The 18,938-nt window shown below is 44.0% G+C and overlaps 3 protein-coding genes across 6 annotated transcripts in view; 1 reads left to right on the forward strand and 2 right to left on the reverse strand.

Annotated features, from left to right (window-relative positions):
* Nucleotides 1-967: 967 nt before the first annotated feature.
* On the reverse strand, nucleotides 968-16,843 carry Ak6 (adenylate kinase 6). Its single transcript, NM_001286114.1, has 5 exons — nucleotides 16,735-16,843; nucleotides 14,525-14,617; nucleotides 5,247-5,305; nucleotides 4,995-5,140; nucleotides 968-1,179 (listed from the first exon to the last, which is right to left on the reverse strand). The coding sequence occupies exons 1-5, from the start codon at nucleotides 16,760-16,762 to the stop codon at nucleotides 987-989; spliced, it is 519 nt and encodes a 172-aa protein (NP_001273043.1). The 5' UTR covers nucleotides 16,763-16,843; the 3' UTR covers nucleotides 968-986.
* Nucleotides 12,561-16,843, reverse strand: Taf9 (TATA-box binding protein associated factor 9). The gene is given in 3 exon segments (NM_001286112.1): nucleotides 12,561-13,679; nucleotides 14,525-14,617; nucleotides 16,735-16,843. A coding segment is annotated over 1 exon segment (795 nt). The 5' UTR covers nucleotides 13,663-13,679; nucleotides 14,525-14,617; nucleotides 16,735-16,843; the 3' UTR covers nucleotides 12,561-12,867.
* The window catches only part of Rad17 (RAD17 checkpoint clamp loader component), a 29,920-nt gene continuing 27,633 nt past the window's right edge, over nucleotides 16,652-18,938 (forward strand). Inside the window, exons 1-2 of one of the 4 annotated variants that reach the window (XM_013126456.3) lie at nucleotides 16,652-16,736; nucleotides 18,689-18,792. In XM_013126456.3, coding sequence (XP_012981910.1) covers nucleotides 18,751-18,792 — 42 coding nt within the window. In that variant the 5' untranslated portion in view covers nucleotides 16,652-16,736; nucleotides 18,689-18,750. Of the gene's footprint in view, nucleotides 16,737-17,098; nucleotides 17,221-17,271; nucleotides 17,416-17,455; nucleotides 17,554-18,688; nucleotides 18,793-18,938 lie in introns of those variants that run through there. The other 3 variants (XM_005065605.4, XM_021222964.2, XM_021222969.2) reach the window with 3 other exon arrangements.

The raw sequence follows: 18,938 nt of genomic DNA on the forward strand, positions 1-18,938 counted from the left end.
TCTCTGCCCCCAGTGCAGAATGCTGGTTCCCATGCTTGTCCCAGGGACCGTCCCTGCCCCCAGTGCAGAATGCTGGTCCCCATGCTTGTCCCAGGGACTGTCCCTGCCCCCAGTGCAGAACGCTGGTCCTATGCTTGTGCAGTAGATGTTTTCCACTGAGCCACCTCCCCAGACTTCCAATCACTTGAACCTACTTTTCTTTTATCTTGTGTATGTCTGTGTATGGATGCCCATGCCACGGTGTGTGTGCTTGTGAAAATCAGATGACAGTCTGTGAGAGTTAGTTCTTTCCTTCTGTCATGTGAGTCCCAGACATTGAACTCAGCCTTGATGCCAAGTGCTTTTATTTCTTCGTCATCTCATCAGCCCCCTCTAATTTTTAAAATAAGAAAAGCAATACTCGGATGGTGAATCTTTAGTTTTCCTTTTTTGGTAGTGGGGGAGCTTAAACTTATTTTTTTGTTATGTTTTGTTTTGTTTTTCAAGACAGGGTTTCTCTGTGTTTTTGGAGGCTGTCCTGGAACTAGTTCTAGTAGACCAGGTTGGTCTCAAACTCAAGATTTGCCTGCCTCTGCCTCTAGTTTTTTTATTTTTAAGAGATAACTTACATTTTAGTAAATTGAAAAGATACATACCCGTTGATCAGATTTATTATCCACTGAATTTGATGACAATTTTTAGGTTTAATCCTTAATAAATAGTTTATATTAGTATCTGAGATTGTTTAAGCTTTCTCATGGAAAAAAAGAAATCCAGGCTGCAGCTAGAGCTGCAACATAGTTTTCTTCTGCTAATCCTTGGGCATTTCTGTTATATGACTGAGTGATATCAACAAGGGTGGCTATACTGTGACCAGGCTGGCCTCCCTCCCCCATTGAGACAGTCTTACTACACAGCCCGGCTGGCCTAGAATTCACTATGTAGACCAGCCTTGCTTCCTGGGATTAAAGGTGTGCATCACCACGCCTGGCTAGCCAGTTTCTAAGTCAAGAGTTATGATCTTTGACCCACTGCTCAATCCATTTTAAGATTTGGTTGATGTTATCTTCTAGCTGTTCTGGTTCATTGCTGGGCAGCTGATGCACAATTTCTTCTCTGTAAGATGCTCTGGCTTCTTCATAAAGAACCTGGAAAATCTCACACTGAATGTTGTCTTGTAGTTTTTTCTCATTATAACCCCTAGAAGGCAGAGAGGTAAAGCAAACAGAATAGCATTAAATATAGCTTTGGGAACAAGCCAGAAACTGGACACTATGTGGATAAATCATAAATTACACAAGATACTTTTCATACTCTCTTTGCCTAGAGAAGACAGACTAGCATCTATATGAGAGTCTTCTTTGACTCAAGGGCTAAACTAAGAATTATGAGACTAACATTTAGGTTTACCTGAATCCCTTGCTAGTTTATTAGCTGCTCAAATAATTACCCATCAATTAGCTAACAAACAAGTACCTACCTCAAGCTAGATTCTCATCTAGGAGATAATAAAAGGATCCATAGCAAGAATTTATGATAAGACAGACAGATATTACACACAGAGGAAAACACGGAATATCATTCACCAATTAGATAATTCATCATAAAAATGTTACCAATCCAAAAGATAAAAGTAATTTATATATGATATTTGGGTAGCATGTAAATTAACCAAAGAAACCAGAGGACCACTACATGGTATCCATGCCCTCCATTGCCAAAAAGCCACCAAGGTCATTTGGAGCCTTTGAAAGCAATAAAAGATACTTGATGGTGGCAGTTTAAAAGAATCAGCCCAACTCCCATTTCGTACCTGTAGCTAAATTAAGTTTTTGTTTACTGTAAAATTTGGCTTTCTGTTTCTCAGAGCTGGGCTGCACCCCACCCCCTAGTCATAAAACTTTTGTAACAAATGTTCCATGGTTTGGCTTCTGTAACCACACTTGCATGGGGGGGAATATCCCCCGCCATACAGTTTTGCCTTACAAAAAGGGTATGGGAAACTGGCTTGAGGCTGGTGTCATGAACCCTGCCTTGATGTGTACATGAATAAAGCTTTGGGTCAGTGGTCTTTATCCTCAAGCCTGTATGTAGGATTAACACAGTGTTTCCTTAACATCCAATCTTCAGGAATCAGTGAGGATTGGTCATGTTCTCACTAACCAGGAATGGTTCACTAGTGTAGAAGGCCTTGTACGGGGAAGGGATGCCATGCTGGAGATGATGTGATATACAATGTGACTTAGACACCATTCATTCGCAAACCAGCTGTGATTACTCAGCTGGACAAGAGTCAGGATGCAGCCAGGCGGTGGTGGCGCAAGCCTTTAGTCCCAGCACTAGGGGCAGGGGCAGGGGCATCTCTGTGAGTTCCAGACCAGTCTGGTCTACAAGAGCTAGTTCCAGGACAGCCTTCAAAGTCACAGAGAAATCCTGTCTTGAAAAACAAAATAAACAAAAAAAGAGTCAGGATTATACCAGTCTCAGGGAACCTTCAGCAGTAGAGGCCAGAAAGCAGGGCACATCTCAAAACTAAGAAAATACAAGCTGGAGAGATGGCTCAGTGGTCAGAGCTCTTGCAGAGGACACAGGTTCAGAGGTCTGACTTCTATGCTCCTTCATAAACATGGTGTACACACACACACACTAAATAAACTATTAAAAATAAAGCCAAATAAATATACTAACCAGTCTTTACACAGTCTTTGGTGATTCACATAAAGTGGTTTGTTTTTTTTTTTTTTTTGGTTTTACGAGACAGGGTTTCTCTGTTTTGGAGGCTGTCGGTCCAGCCTGGCCTCGAACTCACAGAGATCCGCCTGCCTCTGCCTCCCGAGTGCTGGGATTAAAGGCGTGGTTTGTAAGGTAAAATTTAAATCGTCTTGGCTGGCCAATGGCACATGTACCATAGGGTCTGGTCTCTCTTAGTTCTCTTTGCACAACCGTTTTCTCTTGAACCCGGGGCCTTGCACTCGCTCTACCACTAAACTACATGGCTGACTCCTTTCCTAGAACATCTTTAAAATCTTAATCAACATATAAAATTATGGGTTCCATTATGACATTTCATGTTTATCAAGCACTTGCCCACAATGAATTCCACTATTGTCACTGTCACCTCCTAATCACACTGGCCCCCTCCTGCCTCAAATAGTTTCCTCTTCACTTTCACATCTTTTTTGAGACAGGGTCTCACTATATAGCACCGGCTGACCTGGTACTCCGTCGACCAGGCTGGACTCTCAGAGATCCACCTGCCTACCTCTGCCCACCGAGCGCTGGGACTAAAGGATGCGCCATGACACCTGGCAACTTCCGCATGCACATCTGTTTTTCTGTGCTCAGAACTTTATAATGGCTTCTTACTATTTAAAGAGCGAAGATTGAAGTTTAGATCTAGCTTAGCCTAATGTGTCATATATTTGCAACTTGTCCTCATGCTGAAAGGTTTTTTTTTTTGTTTTTCAAGACAGGGTTTCTCTGTGACTTTGCAGGCTGTCCTGGAACTCTCTCTGTAGACCAGGCTTGCCTCGAACTCACAGAGATCCGCCTGCCTCTGCCTCTCGAGTGCTGGGATTAAAGGCAAGCAGCAAGGATTTTACACACATCCCAACTAGTGGTCAATCAGAGCTGGTCATTCCGACACTAGATTTGACAAAGTTCTGGAGCTTTTCTTTCTGATACTGTCTTCTAACTCCCTCTGTCATCTCCACCTGCCTAGAGTCTGGATCAAAAGGTAACAGAAAAAAGCTCCCTCCCCAAGTTCCCTTTTCTGATTAAATCTATGTTCCATGTGGGTGGGTCCCAAATATATTTTATTAAAATTATTCATTCTTTTTTTGACGTTTATTAATTATTATGTATACAGTGTTCTGCCTTCATGTATGCCTTCAGGCCAGAAGAGGACACCAGATCTCATTACAGATGGTTGTGAGCCACCATGAGGTTGCTGGAATTGAACTCTGGAAGAGCAGGCAGTGCTCTGAACCAGAGCCATCTCTCCAAACCCTAAATAATTTATTTTATATTTTAAATACATTGGTGTTTTGCCTGCAAGTATGTCTGTATGTGGGAAACAGATCCCCTGGAATAGGAGCTCCCATGTGGGTGCTGGGTATTGAACCTGGGTCCTCTGGAAGAGCTACCAGTGCTCTCAACGGCTGAGCCATCTCTCCAGTCCCCCAAAATATATTTTAATGATTGTGAAATGTTGGATTATCTTGTTAATTTTCATAAACTTCCCCATGATTGATGTAAGGACAATTTCAATGGGTAGTGTTCAAACAAAAAATATTATTGTTTGGCTCTTCTTCAAGGAAAGGCCTTGTATCAAGGATAAAACATGATTATGTGGGGGGTTCTAAATGGTGTATTTTATTAAATCAAGTTGTGGAGGTTGTGCATGTTTAACCTAGCACTGGGGAGGCAGACCAGGTAGATCTCTGAGGTCGAGGCCAGCTTGGCCCACAGAGTGAGTTCCAGGACAGCCAGGGCTACAGAGAGAAACCCTGTCTTGAAAACCAAACAAAAAGGCAGAGGCAGGCGGATTTCTGTGAGTTTGAGGCCAGCCTGGTCTACCGAGCGAGTTCCAGGACAGCCTCCAAAACAATACAGAGAAACCCTGTCTCGAAAAAAAAAAAAAAAAACCAAACAAAAAAAGAAAAAAAATTCAGTCGAGACATTCTGTCACTCAGAATATCTTACTTGTGTTTTACAATTGTCTCTGGTTCAGAATAACCATCACATAGACTTACTTTATAGAGAACAAATAAAGCAGTTACATTTCAAACAGAAAGTCTTCTCACGCTAGTATCAGTCAACTTCATGAATCTGAATAAAAATTTATTTGCTTTAATAACAAAATCAGAATCCCAGTATTTGGGAGGCAGAGGCAGGGAGGCCACCTTGTCTACAAAGTGGATAGCCAGGGCCATTACACAGAGAAACCCTGTCTCAAAAAAGAAAACAAACAAACAAACAAAAAACAAAAGACCAGTCTTTTTTCTTTTCCTTACCTTGTTTCCAGTCTTTTGTACAGTATACTATTATCTGTTCTCAACACAAAGACTATATGAAACCAGCGTTCAGGAAAGAAATCACAACCATGGTAATCAACAATAACACCGCCTTGTCTCATCTCATTCTCTAATTCATCGACGACCTGTGATAAACACACAACAAATAAAAAAGGTGAATGGTCCAGAGAAAACGGAAATTAACTGTCCCAAGCTCAACAAATGCATACTCCTCTGTTCAGTCATACTTACTCGATCTTCATCTAAAATGGGACAACCGTATTCTTCATCGTAGCCGTCATATAACTGCCCTAGAAGAGACCCATATAGCTTGTTAATATGCCCTAAGTAGCTTTCACTGATTTTCAATTAATTCTGGATTTGAGGAAACGCATCAGTGATTCTTTTAGATGCGAGAAAGCTCACTGATACGACAGCTGAGACATGTACAGTAGCTATGACACGGCCAGCAAACATAAAAGCACGCGGAGAAACTGGAGTCTCACCTAGAAGGAAACATACCTTAAACTTTGTTTGCTTTGTGCTTGAGTCAGAGTCTCACCACGCAGCCCAACTTAGCCTCAGACTAGGAATCCTCTCATTTCCACCATTAATAAAAGATCTGCCTTTTACAACTCCTCTCCCCCTCAAGAAAGGGTCTCACTATGTGAGCAACCCATCTGACTTCTGCCTAACAAAGCTGGGATTAAAGGCCTGAACCACCACGCCTGGCTAAAAGATTTACCGTTAATTACATGTATGTCTGTGTCTAGTTAGTGCACAGGAGCATGGGTGCCTGCAAAGGCCAGAGCTACTGGATCTCCATAGAATTGGAGTCACAGACAGTTGTGAGCCATCCACTGTGCTTCAGGGAACTGAACTTGGGTTCTCTGCAAAAGTAGTGTGCATTCTTAATGTCTAGGTCATCTTTCTAGCTTTTATATGAAACTTTAAACATCAAAGTTGAAATAACTTTAAAGAGGGGAAGGGCAGAGCTAATAATACCAGAGTTTGTGAGGTTATTAGTGGAAGAAATAACTTTTTTTTTTGTTATTGGCAGGAAAAGGGAAACATGGACAGCAAATATAAATACTTTCATACACAGTGAGATTGGGCTCCAATTCCAGCATGCTGGAGGCAGAAGCAGGCAGGTCTCTGAGTTCAAGGCCAGCCTAGTCTACAGAGTGAGTTCCAAAACAGCCAGGACTACATAGAGACCCTGTCTCAAAACAACAAAAGACAAACAAATAAACAAAAATAGAGATTGGGTTCCAGATTAAGGTGACTTTGGGGTCTACAAAGCAAGTTTCAGGGCAGCTAGATCTACACAGACAAACCCTGTCTCAAAAAACCAAAAACCAAAAACCACCACCACCAACCCATTCCAAGCAAGCTCAGGTCTTTGCTTCTGGAAGTAAATCCCCTTTCTGATCTCACACTTTTGTCAGGACTGAGAAGAGGAGTCAGTATCTTCATTTCTCAGAATCTCCAAAAGCCATTCCTCTCAAAAGCTAGCCAGCCTTGGGCCCGTGGCTGCAGCCCAGCAATAGAGCACTTGCTCAACATTCACAAGACCCTGAGTTCCATCTCAAATATTCAAGTGAAAACGAAGTTAAATAATTTTATTTTAAAAGGTTCTAGAGGCTTCAGAGACGACTCATCTATTAAAGGCACTGGCTGCTCTTTCAAAGGACCTGGGTTCAGTTCCCAGAGCTCACATGGTGACTCACAACTGTCTGAAACTCCAGCTCCTCTTCTGACTTCTGTGGGCACCAGGTACACACATGGTAAATACACATACATGTAGGCAAAAAACTTACATACATAAAGCTGTAAAGAAAAAAGGCGAAAAAAGCTGGAATAATTTAGTGGGTAAAGGACTTGCCTATTGTGCAGGAAGCCTGTGGTCTGATTGCCAGCATTAAATAAAGCAGGCATGGAATCACATGCCTAGAAATCCAAGCTCTCAGGATAACCAAGAGTTCAATATCATTCTCAGCTACACAGCAATTTATAGGCCAGCCTGGGACAGAAGAGACCCAGTCTCAAAACAAAACAGCCAAAACAATAGGCAAAATTACAGAGAAGACAAATTAATGGGAGAATGCTCACCCGGAACAATTTACAGATGGTTTCAAGAGAAGTTTTGTTTTCTTTTTTGGTTTTGAGACAGGGTTTCTCTGTATAACTGCTCTGTCTGTCCTGGAACTAGCTCTGTAGACCAGGCTGGCCTCACACTCAAGAGATCCACCTGCCTCTGCCTCCCAAGTGCTGGGATTAAAGGTGTGAACCACCATGTCCCACTTGACAAGTTTTCTTTTAGGAAATAAGAAAGACAATCTGATCCTCAATATGATCTAGACTTAGTCATAGTAGAGCCACAATAAGCACATTACATAGTTGATTTCTTACGTGTTTCCTATTATATTTTGTTACAGGTTGAAAGTAAGTCGAAATGAGCTCTCTTCACCTGGTGTGATTTGTCTTTGTGGAATGAATGCTCAGTTAGCACGGATACTATCAGCCTAAGAAACTAAACTGCCTTGATGTGGCAAAGACTTCGTAAACGGCACTGCTGTTTCCTTGCCAAATAGGAACTAACTCATAAACCAACACCAAGTGCTGTTAAGCTTAAAATAACAAAAGCAGCTGTGAGAGGTAGGGATCCTTGACCACAGACACGAGCATTGAAGGTCGCTGACTGTGGCAGCTACTTAATCCCTGCTCCCTCTGCAGCGGTTACCTTTCTCACTGCTGTTTGAGCTAAGCTTTCGGATGTCAGCCCTGATGGCAGAGAAGGAATGACAGAGGGGCTCCAGTCTCAGGGGAGAGGAGCCTGCAGCTGCTACTACTTCACATGGTGACCAAACCAGGAAGTTGAGGGGAGACAATAAACATCAAGGATAGCCCCCAGCACCTCTGCCAGCCAGGCTGTAAATCCTACCAAGTTTCACAAAATCCCAGGGTCACCGTTTGGGGACATGAGCCCTTGGGACTGAAGAGAAGGCATTACTCCTCCTGCACAGGACCAGAATTGTTCCCAGCACCCACAAAGGGCAGCTACCAACTGCCTATAACTCCAACTTCAGGGGATCCAATGCTTCTGGCCTCTGTGGGTACCTGCACACAGACACATACACATAAAATGATAAAAAATAAATCTTTATTACTCATTTTGGTCTAAAACAGCGGGGTATGGTGACACACATCTTCAATTCCAGCACTCAGGAGGCAGAGACAAGTGGCTGAGTTTGAGGCCAGCCTGGTCTATTAGCAAGTTCTAGGCAAGCCAGGATTACATAGTGAGACCCTGTCTCAAACAAATGTGCAAACATGTGAGCCTTTGGGGGACATTTCAGACTCAAACTAGAACAAATGGAATTTAAGAGGCGTTGTGCTGTAGTTGAGCAGGAATTAACTATGCTTTGCATCATCTGTGAGCACACAAAGCTGATAAATGGTATTGCCACAGTTCCCTCTCATTTCTATTTTCCTTACTTGAAGCTTATATTCTCATCTTATACCCTGACATACTTTTTCATCTAGTTCATGTAGGTGTTGCATGGAGACTGAGCTCTTGGTAAGAGTGGACAGTGACCCAAGAGAATTCAGGGTAATGTTCTTCAGGGTCTCTCAAGCCTCTTTCCTATTATCCAAGTTAATCACATTAACAGTTAATCACCAGTCACCCTTCCATCCCATGTGGTATAGAAGCAATGCTGTTAATTTTTACTTCATTGGTTTTCTGCTATGGCACAAAGCAAATAACACTCAGAAGAATCGGCAGGACTAGACAGCACATTTTTCTAGGACTTGGGGTCTATAGCTTTGGGACTTGTAACAAGTAAGACAAGTTTGATAAGCGGAAATCTCATCTTCCTATTCACTTTATCTAATACCCCTTCCTGGCCTCCATGGCACCAGGAATGCATAATGGTACAGACTTTATATACAGGCAAAACACCCATACACATTTTATTTTTAAAAAACCATATGTTTGGCTGGGCAGTGGTGGTGCATGTCTTTAATCCCAAAACTAGGGAGACAAAGGCAGGTGGGGATCTCTGTGAGTTTGAGACTAGCCTGGTCTACAAGTCGAATTTTTTTTTTTGGTTTTTCGAGACAGGGTTTCTCTGTGGCTTTGGAGGCTGTCCTGGAACTCACTTGGTAGTCCAGGCTGGTCTCGAACTCACAGAGATCCGCCTGCCTCTGCCTCCCGAGTGCTGGGATTAAAGGCGTGCGCCCGGCTACAAGTCGAATTCTAGAACAGCTAAAGCTTCAGAGAAACCTTGTCTTGACAACCCCCATATCTATCTATCTATCTATCTATCTATCTATCTATCTATCTATCTATCTATCTATCTATCTTCTGCACATATATGCTAAAATAGAATTAGAAACCTTACTGCTGTGGTGGCGCACACCTTTAATCCCAAAACTAGGGAGGCAGAGGCAGGCAGATCTCTGTGAGTTCGAGGCCGGGCTGGACCACAGCCTCCAAAACAATACAGAGAAACCCTGTCTCGTAAAAACCAAAACAAACAAACAAACAAAAAGAACCCTTACTGCTTACTGTGATATTTGTTTTAAAGATTTATTTACTCAGTGTGGTATGTATACTTTGCCTCCATGTATGTCTGTGAACCACATGCCTCCCTGGTGTTCAGAGACAGAGTGATGGATCCCCTGGAAGTGGAGTTATACTTCTGAGCTGGGTGTGGGTGCTGGGAATCAAACCTAGGTCCCTGGAAGATCAGTCAGTACTCATGGCTGCTGAGCATCGCTCCAGTGTCCTTTGATGTAGAGACGAATATTCTAACATTATTGTGTATATGTGTAGAGTATGTAGGGATCAAAGCACATGAGTCTTCACACCTGGGATTTTACCTGCTGAGCCACTTCATTGGCTTCTAAAATGAAGGGTATATTTGTGTGCATTTCTTGTTTTTTTGGGACAGGGTTTCTCTGTATTGCTTTGGAATCTGTCGTGGCACTCGTTCTGTAGACCAGGCTGGCTTCTAACTCAGAGATCCGACTGCCTCTGCCTCCCGAGTGCTGGGATTAGAGGTGTACGCCACCAACACCCACCTAGTCTTCTCATCCTTTTTAAACATCAATGAATGGCATCAAAAGAGAAGTTAAGAGATATTAGAGACCAAGATTTCTACATAAGACTTTGTTCCGAACAAAACAAAACAGAAAGGGCCAGAGAAACTTCACCATCTGAGTTTGACCCCCAGGGCCCACATGGTGGAAGAAGAGAACCGACTCCTGCAAGTTGCCCTTTGACCTCCACGTGTGCTATGGCAAACCCACAGCAACACAAATATACAAAGTAAGTAGGGGAAAAATACAGTACCATGGCCAGGGAGATGGGAAAGGAGTACTATATAGATCCACCTCACCACCAACCGGCCCAGAGAAACTATCGTAAGTTAGAGCCTAAACAGAACTGGGCAGAGTGTATATGTATGTGTATTAGAACCAGGAGGTGGCAAGAAGGATGATTTCAGAGTCCGCTCTTTAAATATGCTAATTTGGAGATGCTGTGTTTAGGAAGTTTAGAAAGGTATAATAGGTGTCTAGTATTCCTTAGCTCAGGAAACTATATAACAGGGACTTGCCAACTCCTGAGTTAAGGGACAAACCAAGGGGCTGGAAAGATAGCTCAGCAGTTAATAGCACTGACTGGTCTTCCAGCAGGACTTGGGTTCAATTCCTAGCATCCACATGGTAGTTTAAAACTAACTCTGGTTCCAAGAGATCTGACACCTTCATACCAATGCATATAAAAATAAAGTTTTTTCCCCCCTTCAAGACAGGGTTTCTCTGTGTAGGCTTGGCTGTCCTAGAACCCACTCTGCAGACCAGGCTGGCTTTGAACTTTCACAGATCCACCTGCCTCTGTCTCCCAAGTGTTGGGATTAAAGGTGTGAGCCACCACTGCCCAGCAAAATAAAGTTAATTATTTTTTTTAGAGACAAGACTCTAACTACAGAGCAAATAGCTCTGTGGCACAGTGCATGCATGGCATATATGTTAAGGACCTATTCTATCTGAAATGAATTCAATGTCCTAAGTTAGTTTACCAGTCCCAGACCTATGTGTACCCTGGAGTTAGCCTTCATCAGGAGGAACGCTAACAAACCGGAGGTGGGAAACTTAAGGCTGCTAACAGCACTAAAACAGTTGTATATGAGAAAGCTCATCAAGGGGAAGAGTAATCCCAGGGAACGCAGCATTCTTACACACCCATGATGCTGAGCAGCTCAGTCGGTTAGGGGAAAAACTTTTAAACTTTAAGAAGTGAGGCTGATGCCGGGCGTTGGTGGCGTACGCCTTTAATCCCAGCACTTGTGAGGCAGAGGCAGGCGGATCTCTGAGTTCAAGGCCAGACTGGTTTACAGAGTGAGTTCCAGGACAGCCTCCAAAGCCACAGAGAAACCCTGTCTGGAAAAAAAACCAAAATGAAGTGAGGCTGGTGCACTGAGCACTACTCCTGGTCCAGCTGTTGAGAGGGACGGGGGATGAGCAAAGCGGTCAAGACTGTGCTGGAGAAACCTACAGAAACAGCTGACCTGACCTAGTGAGAGCACATGAACCCAGTCACAAAGCTGGGGAGCCAGCGGGACCTCACCAGGTCCCCTGAACGTGGGTGCCAGTTAAGATGGAGGGACACTATTTCAGCTCAAATACACACAGGAGCGCCTGTGTGACAGACTTTGATAATAACCTATTAAAAGCCTATCCTTGGGAAGGGGGAACGGTGATGGCATGGGAGAATGGGAGGGAGAGGGAAGGGGGGATTGATATGTAAAATGAGATTTTCTTTTTTCTTTGTTTTTCAAGACAGGGTTTCTCTGTGGCTTTAGAGGCTGTCCTAGAACTCGCTCTGTAGACCAGGCTGGCCTCGAACTCATGGAGATCCGCCTGCCTCTGCCTCCCAAGTGCTGGAATTAAGAGCGTACACCACCACTGCCTGGCTAAGATTATTTCTAAATAAAAAAATTTAAAAATAAAAACAAGCTGGGCGTTGGTGGCACACGCCTTTAATCCCAGCACTCGGGAGGCAGAGACAGGCAGATCTCCATGAGTTCAAGGCCAGCCTGGTCTACAAAGTGAGTTCCAGGACAGTCTCCAAAACAATATAGAGAAACCCTGCTTCGAAACCAAGCACTGTCTCCAAGTAGATGTCATGGTTACATAAATCGGAGAAAACACCTAAGAGTGACTTACACAAAGAGGCTGTAAGACTCTAAAGTATCTGGCCAGGTACAATGGTGTACACCTTTAATCCCAGCACTTGGGAAGTGGAGGCAGAGGCAGGAAGAACCCTGTAAACTCAAGGCCAGCCTGGCCAGTATATTTCCAGGAATTTACAGCTCCACTCATCCTCATCACTAGGGTGAGCAATCCAGCACTGCCCCAGATAGCTCCCCTATGCACAAAGCAGCAGGGCCAGGGCCAGTTCTCCTGCTCCCATACCCTCAGGGCCAGCTAGCACTTCATAGAGAGACTCTGCCTCAAACTAAATCATTAAAGCATCAGAAGACAGCAGAGATAGGTAGCACAGTAGATGTAGTAACAGAGGCTGTAACAACTTCAACCCAAGAAGGAAATTGCTTTTGAAAACATAGTTGCCAAAGTACCAAGAGCCAAACTGATAAATGACAATTTTATTTTTATGCATAAAGGTAGATGAAAAACCATTACTAGTTCTACTAAAACTGAACATTTCAATTGAAAACCATAGTATGTATACTTCTTAAATACCATTTTCTAAAATACAGCTTTAAAACATCTAACATGCTTGTTTAATTTCAGCACAATGGATTCAAGACCAAGTATACATGTTACATGCATCCAGACTGGATTACAAATTATCATAGTCATCATCATCATCGTCATCATCATCATCCTCATCCTCACGTTTTCTTTTCAGCGCATTTACTGACTCATTGCCTGTATTTTGGGATACCATATTAGTAGTAATAAGAATGTTTTTGGACCCAATCAGTGATGGATTAATCAGAACATTCTGAACTGCTGATGTTGCAGGAATTGAAGCTTTCACAGCAGGGGACTGAGAAGCAGGCATCTGGACTGTAAACCTCTGTCCTGTGAGGGACATTGGAGTGCCTACTTTAGTTGAGACAGACATGGTTTGTGGAGTTGGTGTGCCTAGTGTGGGAGTACTTGGTCTGCTAGAAACTGAACCAACACTTAGTCGGGGAACTGTTATTCTTCCTGCAGGAGTAGATGCCTTTTTTTGCAAAGACTTAAGCCTATAGTTTGGAGCAGTTAAACAGTACCTATCGGGTGGCAGTCTAGGGCCTGAGTATGGCTTGATCAATGGCAAAGGGGTCTGATTTCTCTGTCTCGCAATATCTAATAAAAAGTCTCTCGGGGGAGGAGAGGTGAAAGACTGGTCCGCACGGCACTGGATCGCCAGTCGCACATCGTCTGCGTCAACAGTGGCTTTCTTAGCATGGCTTGAATAAACTTTAGCATCATCTAGAATTGTGGTCACATATCGGAAGGCAAACTCCAACATCTGATTTATAACTCTCGGCTCATAGTCTGTAATCCCCATATCCTTCAGGATTTGTGCCATCATCTGTGCATCTTTCGGCATGCTCTTGGGAGAAGCCATCTTGCCAGACTCCATGATATCCGGTGATCAGACTTTAAGTCATTTAAAAAAAATATGGAAATTAGATCAAACTGAAATAGTTACTTTAGTAGCAACTGTTAGGAATTTAAAATTTTCAAAAATATATTTAAAATGTAAAACACCATTTTTTTTTTTTACTTTAAGTATACTTAAACTTCCCTTTGCTTAAAAATACTGAGTTCCAGACAGGCGTTGGTGGCACATGCCTTTAATCCCAACACTCAGGAAGCAGAGGCAGGCGGATCTCTGTGAGTTCCAGACCAGCCTGGTCTACAGAGCTAGTTCCAGGACAGCCTCCAAAACAATACAGAGAAACCCTGTCTCAAAATAATACACCAACAATAACAAAAACCCAAAAAACAAAAAAACTGAGTTCCTTCTCTAAATATGGAATATAAAAAGATGACACAAATAAGGTAAGTAATAAAAGATTAGGGGAAAACTAGACTATATGCATCGAGCCTGGGCATGCAACTATCAAAGTAAAGTGACTGATAAAAATAATATAGTAATATCCCACTGCTTGAGAGCAATATACTGTCTCACACCTATGTTTTAAAACCACCCAGTTTCCTTCTTCATATTCAGATCTTCTTTTCACAGAAGTTGTCCCAATTACTATTGTTTATAAACATTGCTAGTTATTTTGGGTTAGGAAAGGGGGAATGTTCAAAATAACTATGCAACAGTACTAGGCATGTAGCGCTTTTTATTTCTTGTGTCCCTAGCAGAAGGTAAATTGCTCACTACCAGTGTCTTTCTACTTTCTGGGTTCTCTAGCAACACTTAGCTAACTTAGCACTAACACTCTACTACCTGATTTAAAAAAAGAATCCAACAACAAAGAGTCCCTTACCTTCTCGAGCTAAATCACCCACATTCACGTACTTCAGTCCTGATCTTGATGCAAGTTCTTTGCCTAGTGTGGTTTTTCCAACTCCTGGTGTACCTGTAAAAGAAGCCACAGAAAAATACCGTTCAAATACTATTTACTAGATATCAGCCATTGTATGTTCTGAAGGTTCTAAACTGACACAAAAGTTCCCCTAATTAGCAACCATATATGAATAGATACCATGATCTCATAAAAATTCCCCAGAAAGCCTGGGGCAGTGTTGTATGCCTTTGATCGAAGCACTCAGGGGGCAGAGGCAGGTGAATCTCTGCATTCAAGACCAGTCTGGTCTATATAGAGAGAGTTTTCAGGACAGCCAAGGATACAGAGAGAGAGACCTTGTCTCAAAATTAAACCAAACCAACAAAATATGACTAGGTGTCAGTTTCTGTATCTTAATTCCCAGGAGTAGGATTCCAGCAATTTTGATGGCAATTCTGCCAGCTAACAACATGAAACTTGCCGGCATAAATTTAGGCAACTCAAATAAAACTACCATCATTTATTGCTTTCACAGGAAAAATTTAAGTAATATGAGATAACTCATTACTACTACTTACCCCTAACTCTAATAACTTCCCCAGAGGGAACTATTATGAACCAGTTTCTCACTTAGCTTTCTCTGTGTTTGTGTATATCTAAGGGATATAATGTACTACTTGGTATATACTTTACTATGTATATACACACATTGTATATATCCACACATACAGCATTGATAACCTACACACTGTCCTTTGCTTTTCTCCTTTTATAGCTAATTATAAGACAAAACAATTTCAGCTGTTCAAACTTGTAACTCTGACGAATCGCCATATTCAAGAAAATATTATTTTCACTGTAATACACCAACCTGAATCCTTGACTCAACTTGTGTGAACTCTGTATTCAACATGCTTACTCTAATCTATAACTTAGCTTCTGTTTAAATAGAGTGCTATGTAATAAACATGCTATCCCATCCAGTTTATATAGTTGTGGGGATCCAGCCCAGGGCTTCATGCCTACCAAATTACATCACCAGGGTCTCACTCTGTAGCCTAGTGGCCTCAAAGTCTTAAAGAAACTCCAAGACAGTCTGTCCGTGCAAACCAGGTATTGTAAAATGTTTCTCGGCCGGTTGGTGGTGGTGCACACCTTTAATCCCAGCACTGGGGAGGCAGAGGCAAGTGGATCTCTTCGAGTTCGAGATCAACCTGGTCTACAAGAGCTAGTTCCAGGACAGCCTCCAAAACAATACAGGGAAACCCTGATAGAAAAGCAAAAGCAAACAAACAAACAAGCAAAAAAGAAAGAAACAAACTCCAAGACAGTCCGTCCGTGCAAATCAGATATTGTAAAATGATTCTCATAAGGAATCTTTAAGGCTAAAATCTGCTTAACTCATTAACTGACAGAAATTGTGCTTTCGCAAAACAGCATATTAATTTTTTTGTATAAATGAGTAGCATCTATACCCATCCAATCTGTGTATGGGTGGCCTACGATGCTGTTAGATGCCACAACTTAATTATTTCCAGTTAAAGCTTCGAAGATCCAGAAGGGCGCCGCCCAGGACCAGCTCCAGATCCTAACATTCTTTGGCCCCAACGGCCACAAACGCTAAGAAAAGCCTTCACACCGAAACAACGACAAGGCAGTGACAGCAACCGAACAAATAAGTGAATCGGTCACGCCTCTTCGCGAACCTCCAAAATCATTCACCGAAAGCTTCTGGGAAGTGTTTCTCAGAAGTAAAGGGGTGAAACAAAAAAACAAAAACAAAAACCCCACGACCAGGAAGGCCCAAAGACCGAGGCACCCACCATCACCCCACCTCCTAACGCTAGACACTGCCTCTGCAGCACTTCCAGGGAGGAAGCCCCAAGCCCAAGCCCGACAAAGGACCAGCAAGCCAGTTCTCGGGGCGAAATACCAGGTTCACAAAGCCTGAAGTCTCCGGCGGAGCAGGACCCGGCCGCCGCTCTCCTTCCTGGCTCGCCGCGGCGCGTCCGGCCAACCGAACACCGCCCCCTCCCCCCGCCGCAGCGGTCGCGAGCGCCGGGTCCTGACGCCGACAGCCGCACGCCACGCCGCGCGGCGCCTCGGGACCAGCCCTCCGCGGCCCCCTCCTCTCCCGGGGCCTCACAGCCCCTCGGCAGCCCCGGCCCGGCCCCGCCGCGCGCCCTGACCGGTGAGCAGGATGTTCGGAAGCTTCATAGTCCTCCCTCGCAGGCCGCCGGCGCCTCGGCTCACGCGCCCAACGCGCCGGCCAGGGAGGAGCCGGAAAGGGCGGGCGGCCGTGCGCGCCCGCGACTCGCGTTCCTCGAGGCCGCGCGTGGGCCTCCCGATGCGCTTCAGGGCCCCTTGGCACGCACCAGCGACCCTCCCGGACTTCGGGGCTACGCTTCCATCGAATGCTGGGACCCGGGCCGCAACTCGGGCCGGCGTTTTGGCTCAGGCAGTAGGGCGGACGCCTATGTCACTCGCTCGCCTGCCCGCCCCGCCCCTCTTGGCTGCGTCGCGGAAGCGCCGCGGGTCAGGAAGGCCCCCGGGAGGCGGGCCCTCCTGGAAGCCTGCGGCGGAGCTGGGAGGGCTGGGCTGCTATCCTTCCACAGGGAGTAGATCCTGGGCTTCTCCACTGCGTCCCGCCCACGAGGGGACGCGGTTCCCTGAAAGTAAGGCCGCTGCGGCTTCGGCTGTGTTTATCATCGTCCTAGAGGCGTGAGGGCAGCTTCGTCTTGACGCCTACCTGGGCTGTCCTCGCGATCCGCCCTCCCTTACGGGCTGGAGTGGGATGTGCGTGAGGAGGAGCCGAGGAGGAGGTGTCACTTGAGCTCGCTGACGGTTGCACAGTTACTTAGGACTGATGTGTGAGCTTAGTGTCCCCTGTGCAGTGCGGGAGGTGGAGGGGACCGGCTAGGGATAGACCTGAAGGTCTCGTTTATCTCCAGCGTATTTCACGAGTCTGATATCATCTGAGAGAGACAGTTGTCTGTTGATTGCAGGAGGTGATTGTCAGTCTTGTTTTCAAAGAGTGCTGGCCAGTAACACCATTGAGCATCTTTTATTTCGACAAGTATACTTTAAGTAGATGTATTTTTGTCCCCTTTTTACACTTAAAGCTCTAATCTGAAATTACATAAGGGAAGGAGATTTGTTGTATTAGGTGGGAAAGTTTTTAGCGCCTGTGGACTTGTGTGTGCCTGCAGCTCTAAAATAGACCTGTGCACCTTCCAAAATATAAGTTTATCCAAAGGGAGTAATGAATCTAACTTCATTGTACTTTTTCCTTGTTCTTTAAATTGTAAATCCACAGCTGGGAGGTGGTGGCCCCCACTTTTGTTTGTTCGTTTGTTTTTTGTCTTTCAAGACAGGGTTTCTCTGTATTGTTTTGGAGGCTGTCCTGGAACTCTCTCTGTAGACCAGGCTGGCCTCGAACTCACAGAGATCCACCTGCCTCTGCCTCCTGAGTGCTGGGATTAAAGACGTGCGCCACTAACGCCTGGCTGGTGGCCCCCACTTTTAATGCCAGCATTCTGGAGACAGAGTCAGGCAGATCTCAGTGGGTTTGAGTCCACCCTGATCTACAGAACGAGTTCGAGGACAGCCTAGAAAAAAAATTAAATCCAATATAGTTTGCAACTTGATGAGAAATAAGACTTTCAATATGAAAACTCATATGGGATTAGTTTTGTAAGAAGTAAGGTTTGTAAGTATGTGGTTTTCTGTTTCATTCATCATTGAGTTTATGTGAAAATCTTATTATACCACCACAGATTATCAGATAAAATTATAGTCATTTAAGCTAAAATTTGCTTTAGAATTTTAGCATGTTTACTCTATTTTCCTTCATTAGTTCTTGAGTCCCCTACCATGTGGCGGATTGTGGTGTTTTTTGTTTGTTTTTGTTTTGTTTTTCCAGACAGGGTTTCGCTGTGGAGCCCTGGTTGTCCTAGAACTGAATCTGTAGACCAAACTGGCCTCAAAGACTCATGGAGAACCTCCTGCCTCTGCTTTCCTAGTGCTGGGATTGAAGGTGTGCGACACCACTGCCCCGTCTGATTGTGTATTTTAATACCGATTACTGTAATTCTGTATTTACTGTTTTTCCTAACTTGAGATGTTTTTATTCTTTCTCCCCAGGTGAATTACACTTTAATGTACTCCAAATTGTATGCTACTGATGGGAACTATTAAAGTTTATAATGTCAGAAACTTCCCTTAGACCAAAGGTATCTTCCACAAAGGTATGATATACATAAAGTGGCCTAAAGACAATGACAAATGGTTATGCTTCTTCTCAGTGACTTATCCCTATCAAAGTAGTGATGATCCAGTGTCTGTTGTAATTAGTCACGTAAAGTCTGGCAGTAAGCTGCAGAACAACCAGAAC

The sequence above is a fragment of the Mesocricetus auratus genome, unplaced genomic scaffold (genome assembly GCF_017639785.1).
Source record: "Mesocricetus auratus isolate SY011 unplaced genomic scaffold, BCM_Maur_2.0 Super-Scaffold_100020, whole genome shotgun sequence".
NCBI lineage: Eukaryota > Metazoa > Chordata > Mammalia > Rodentia > Cricetidae > Mesocricetus > Mesocricetus auratus.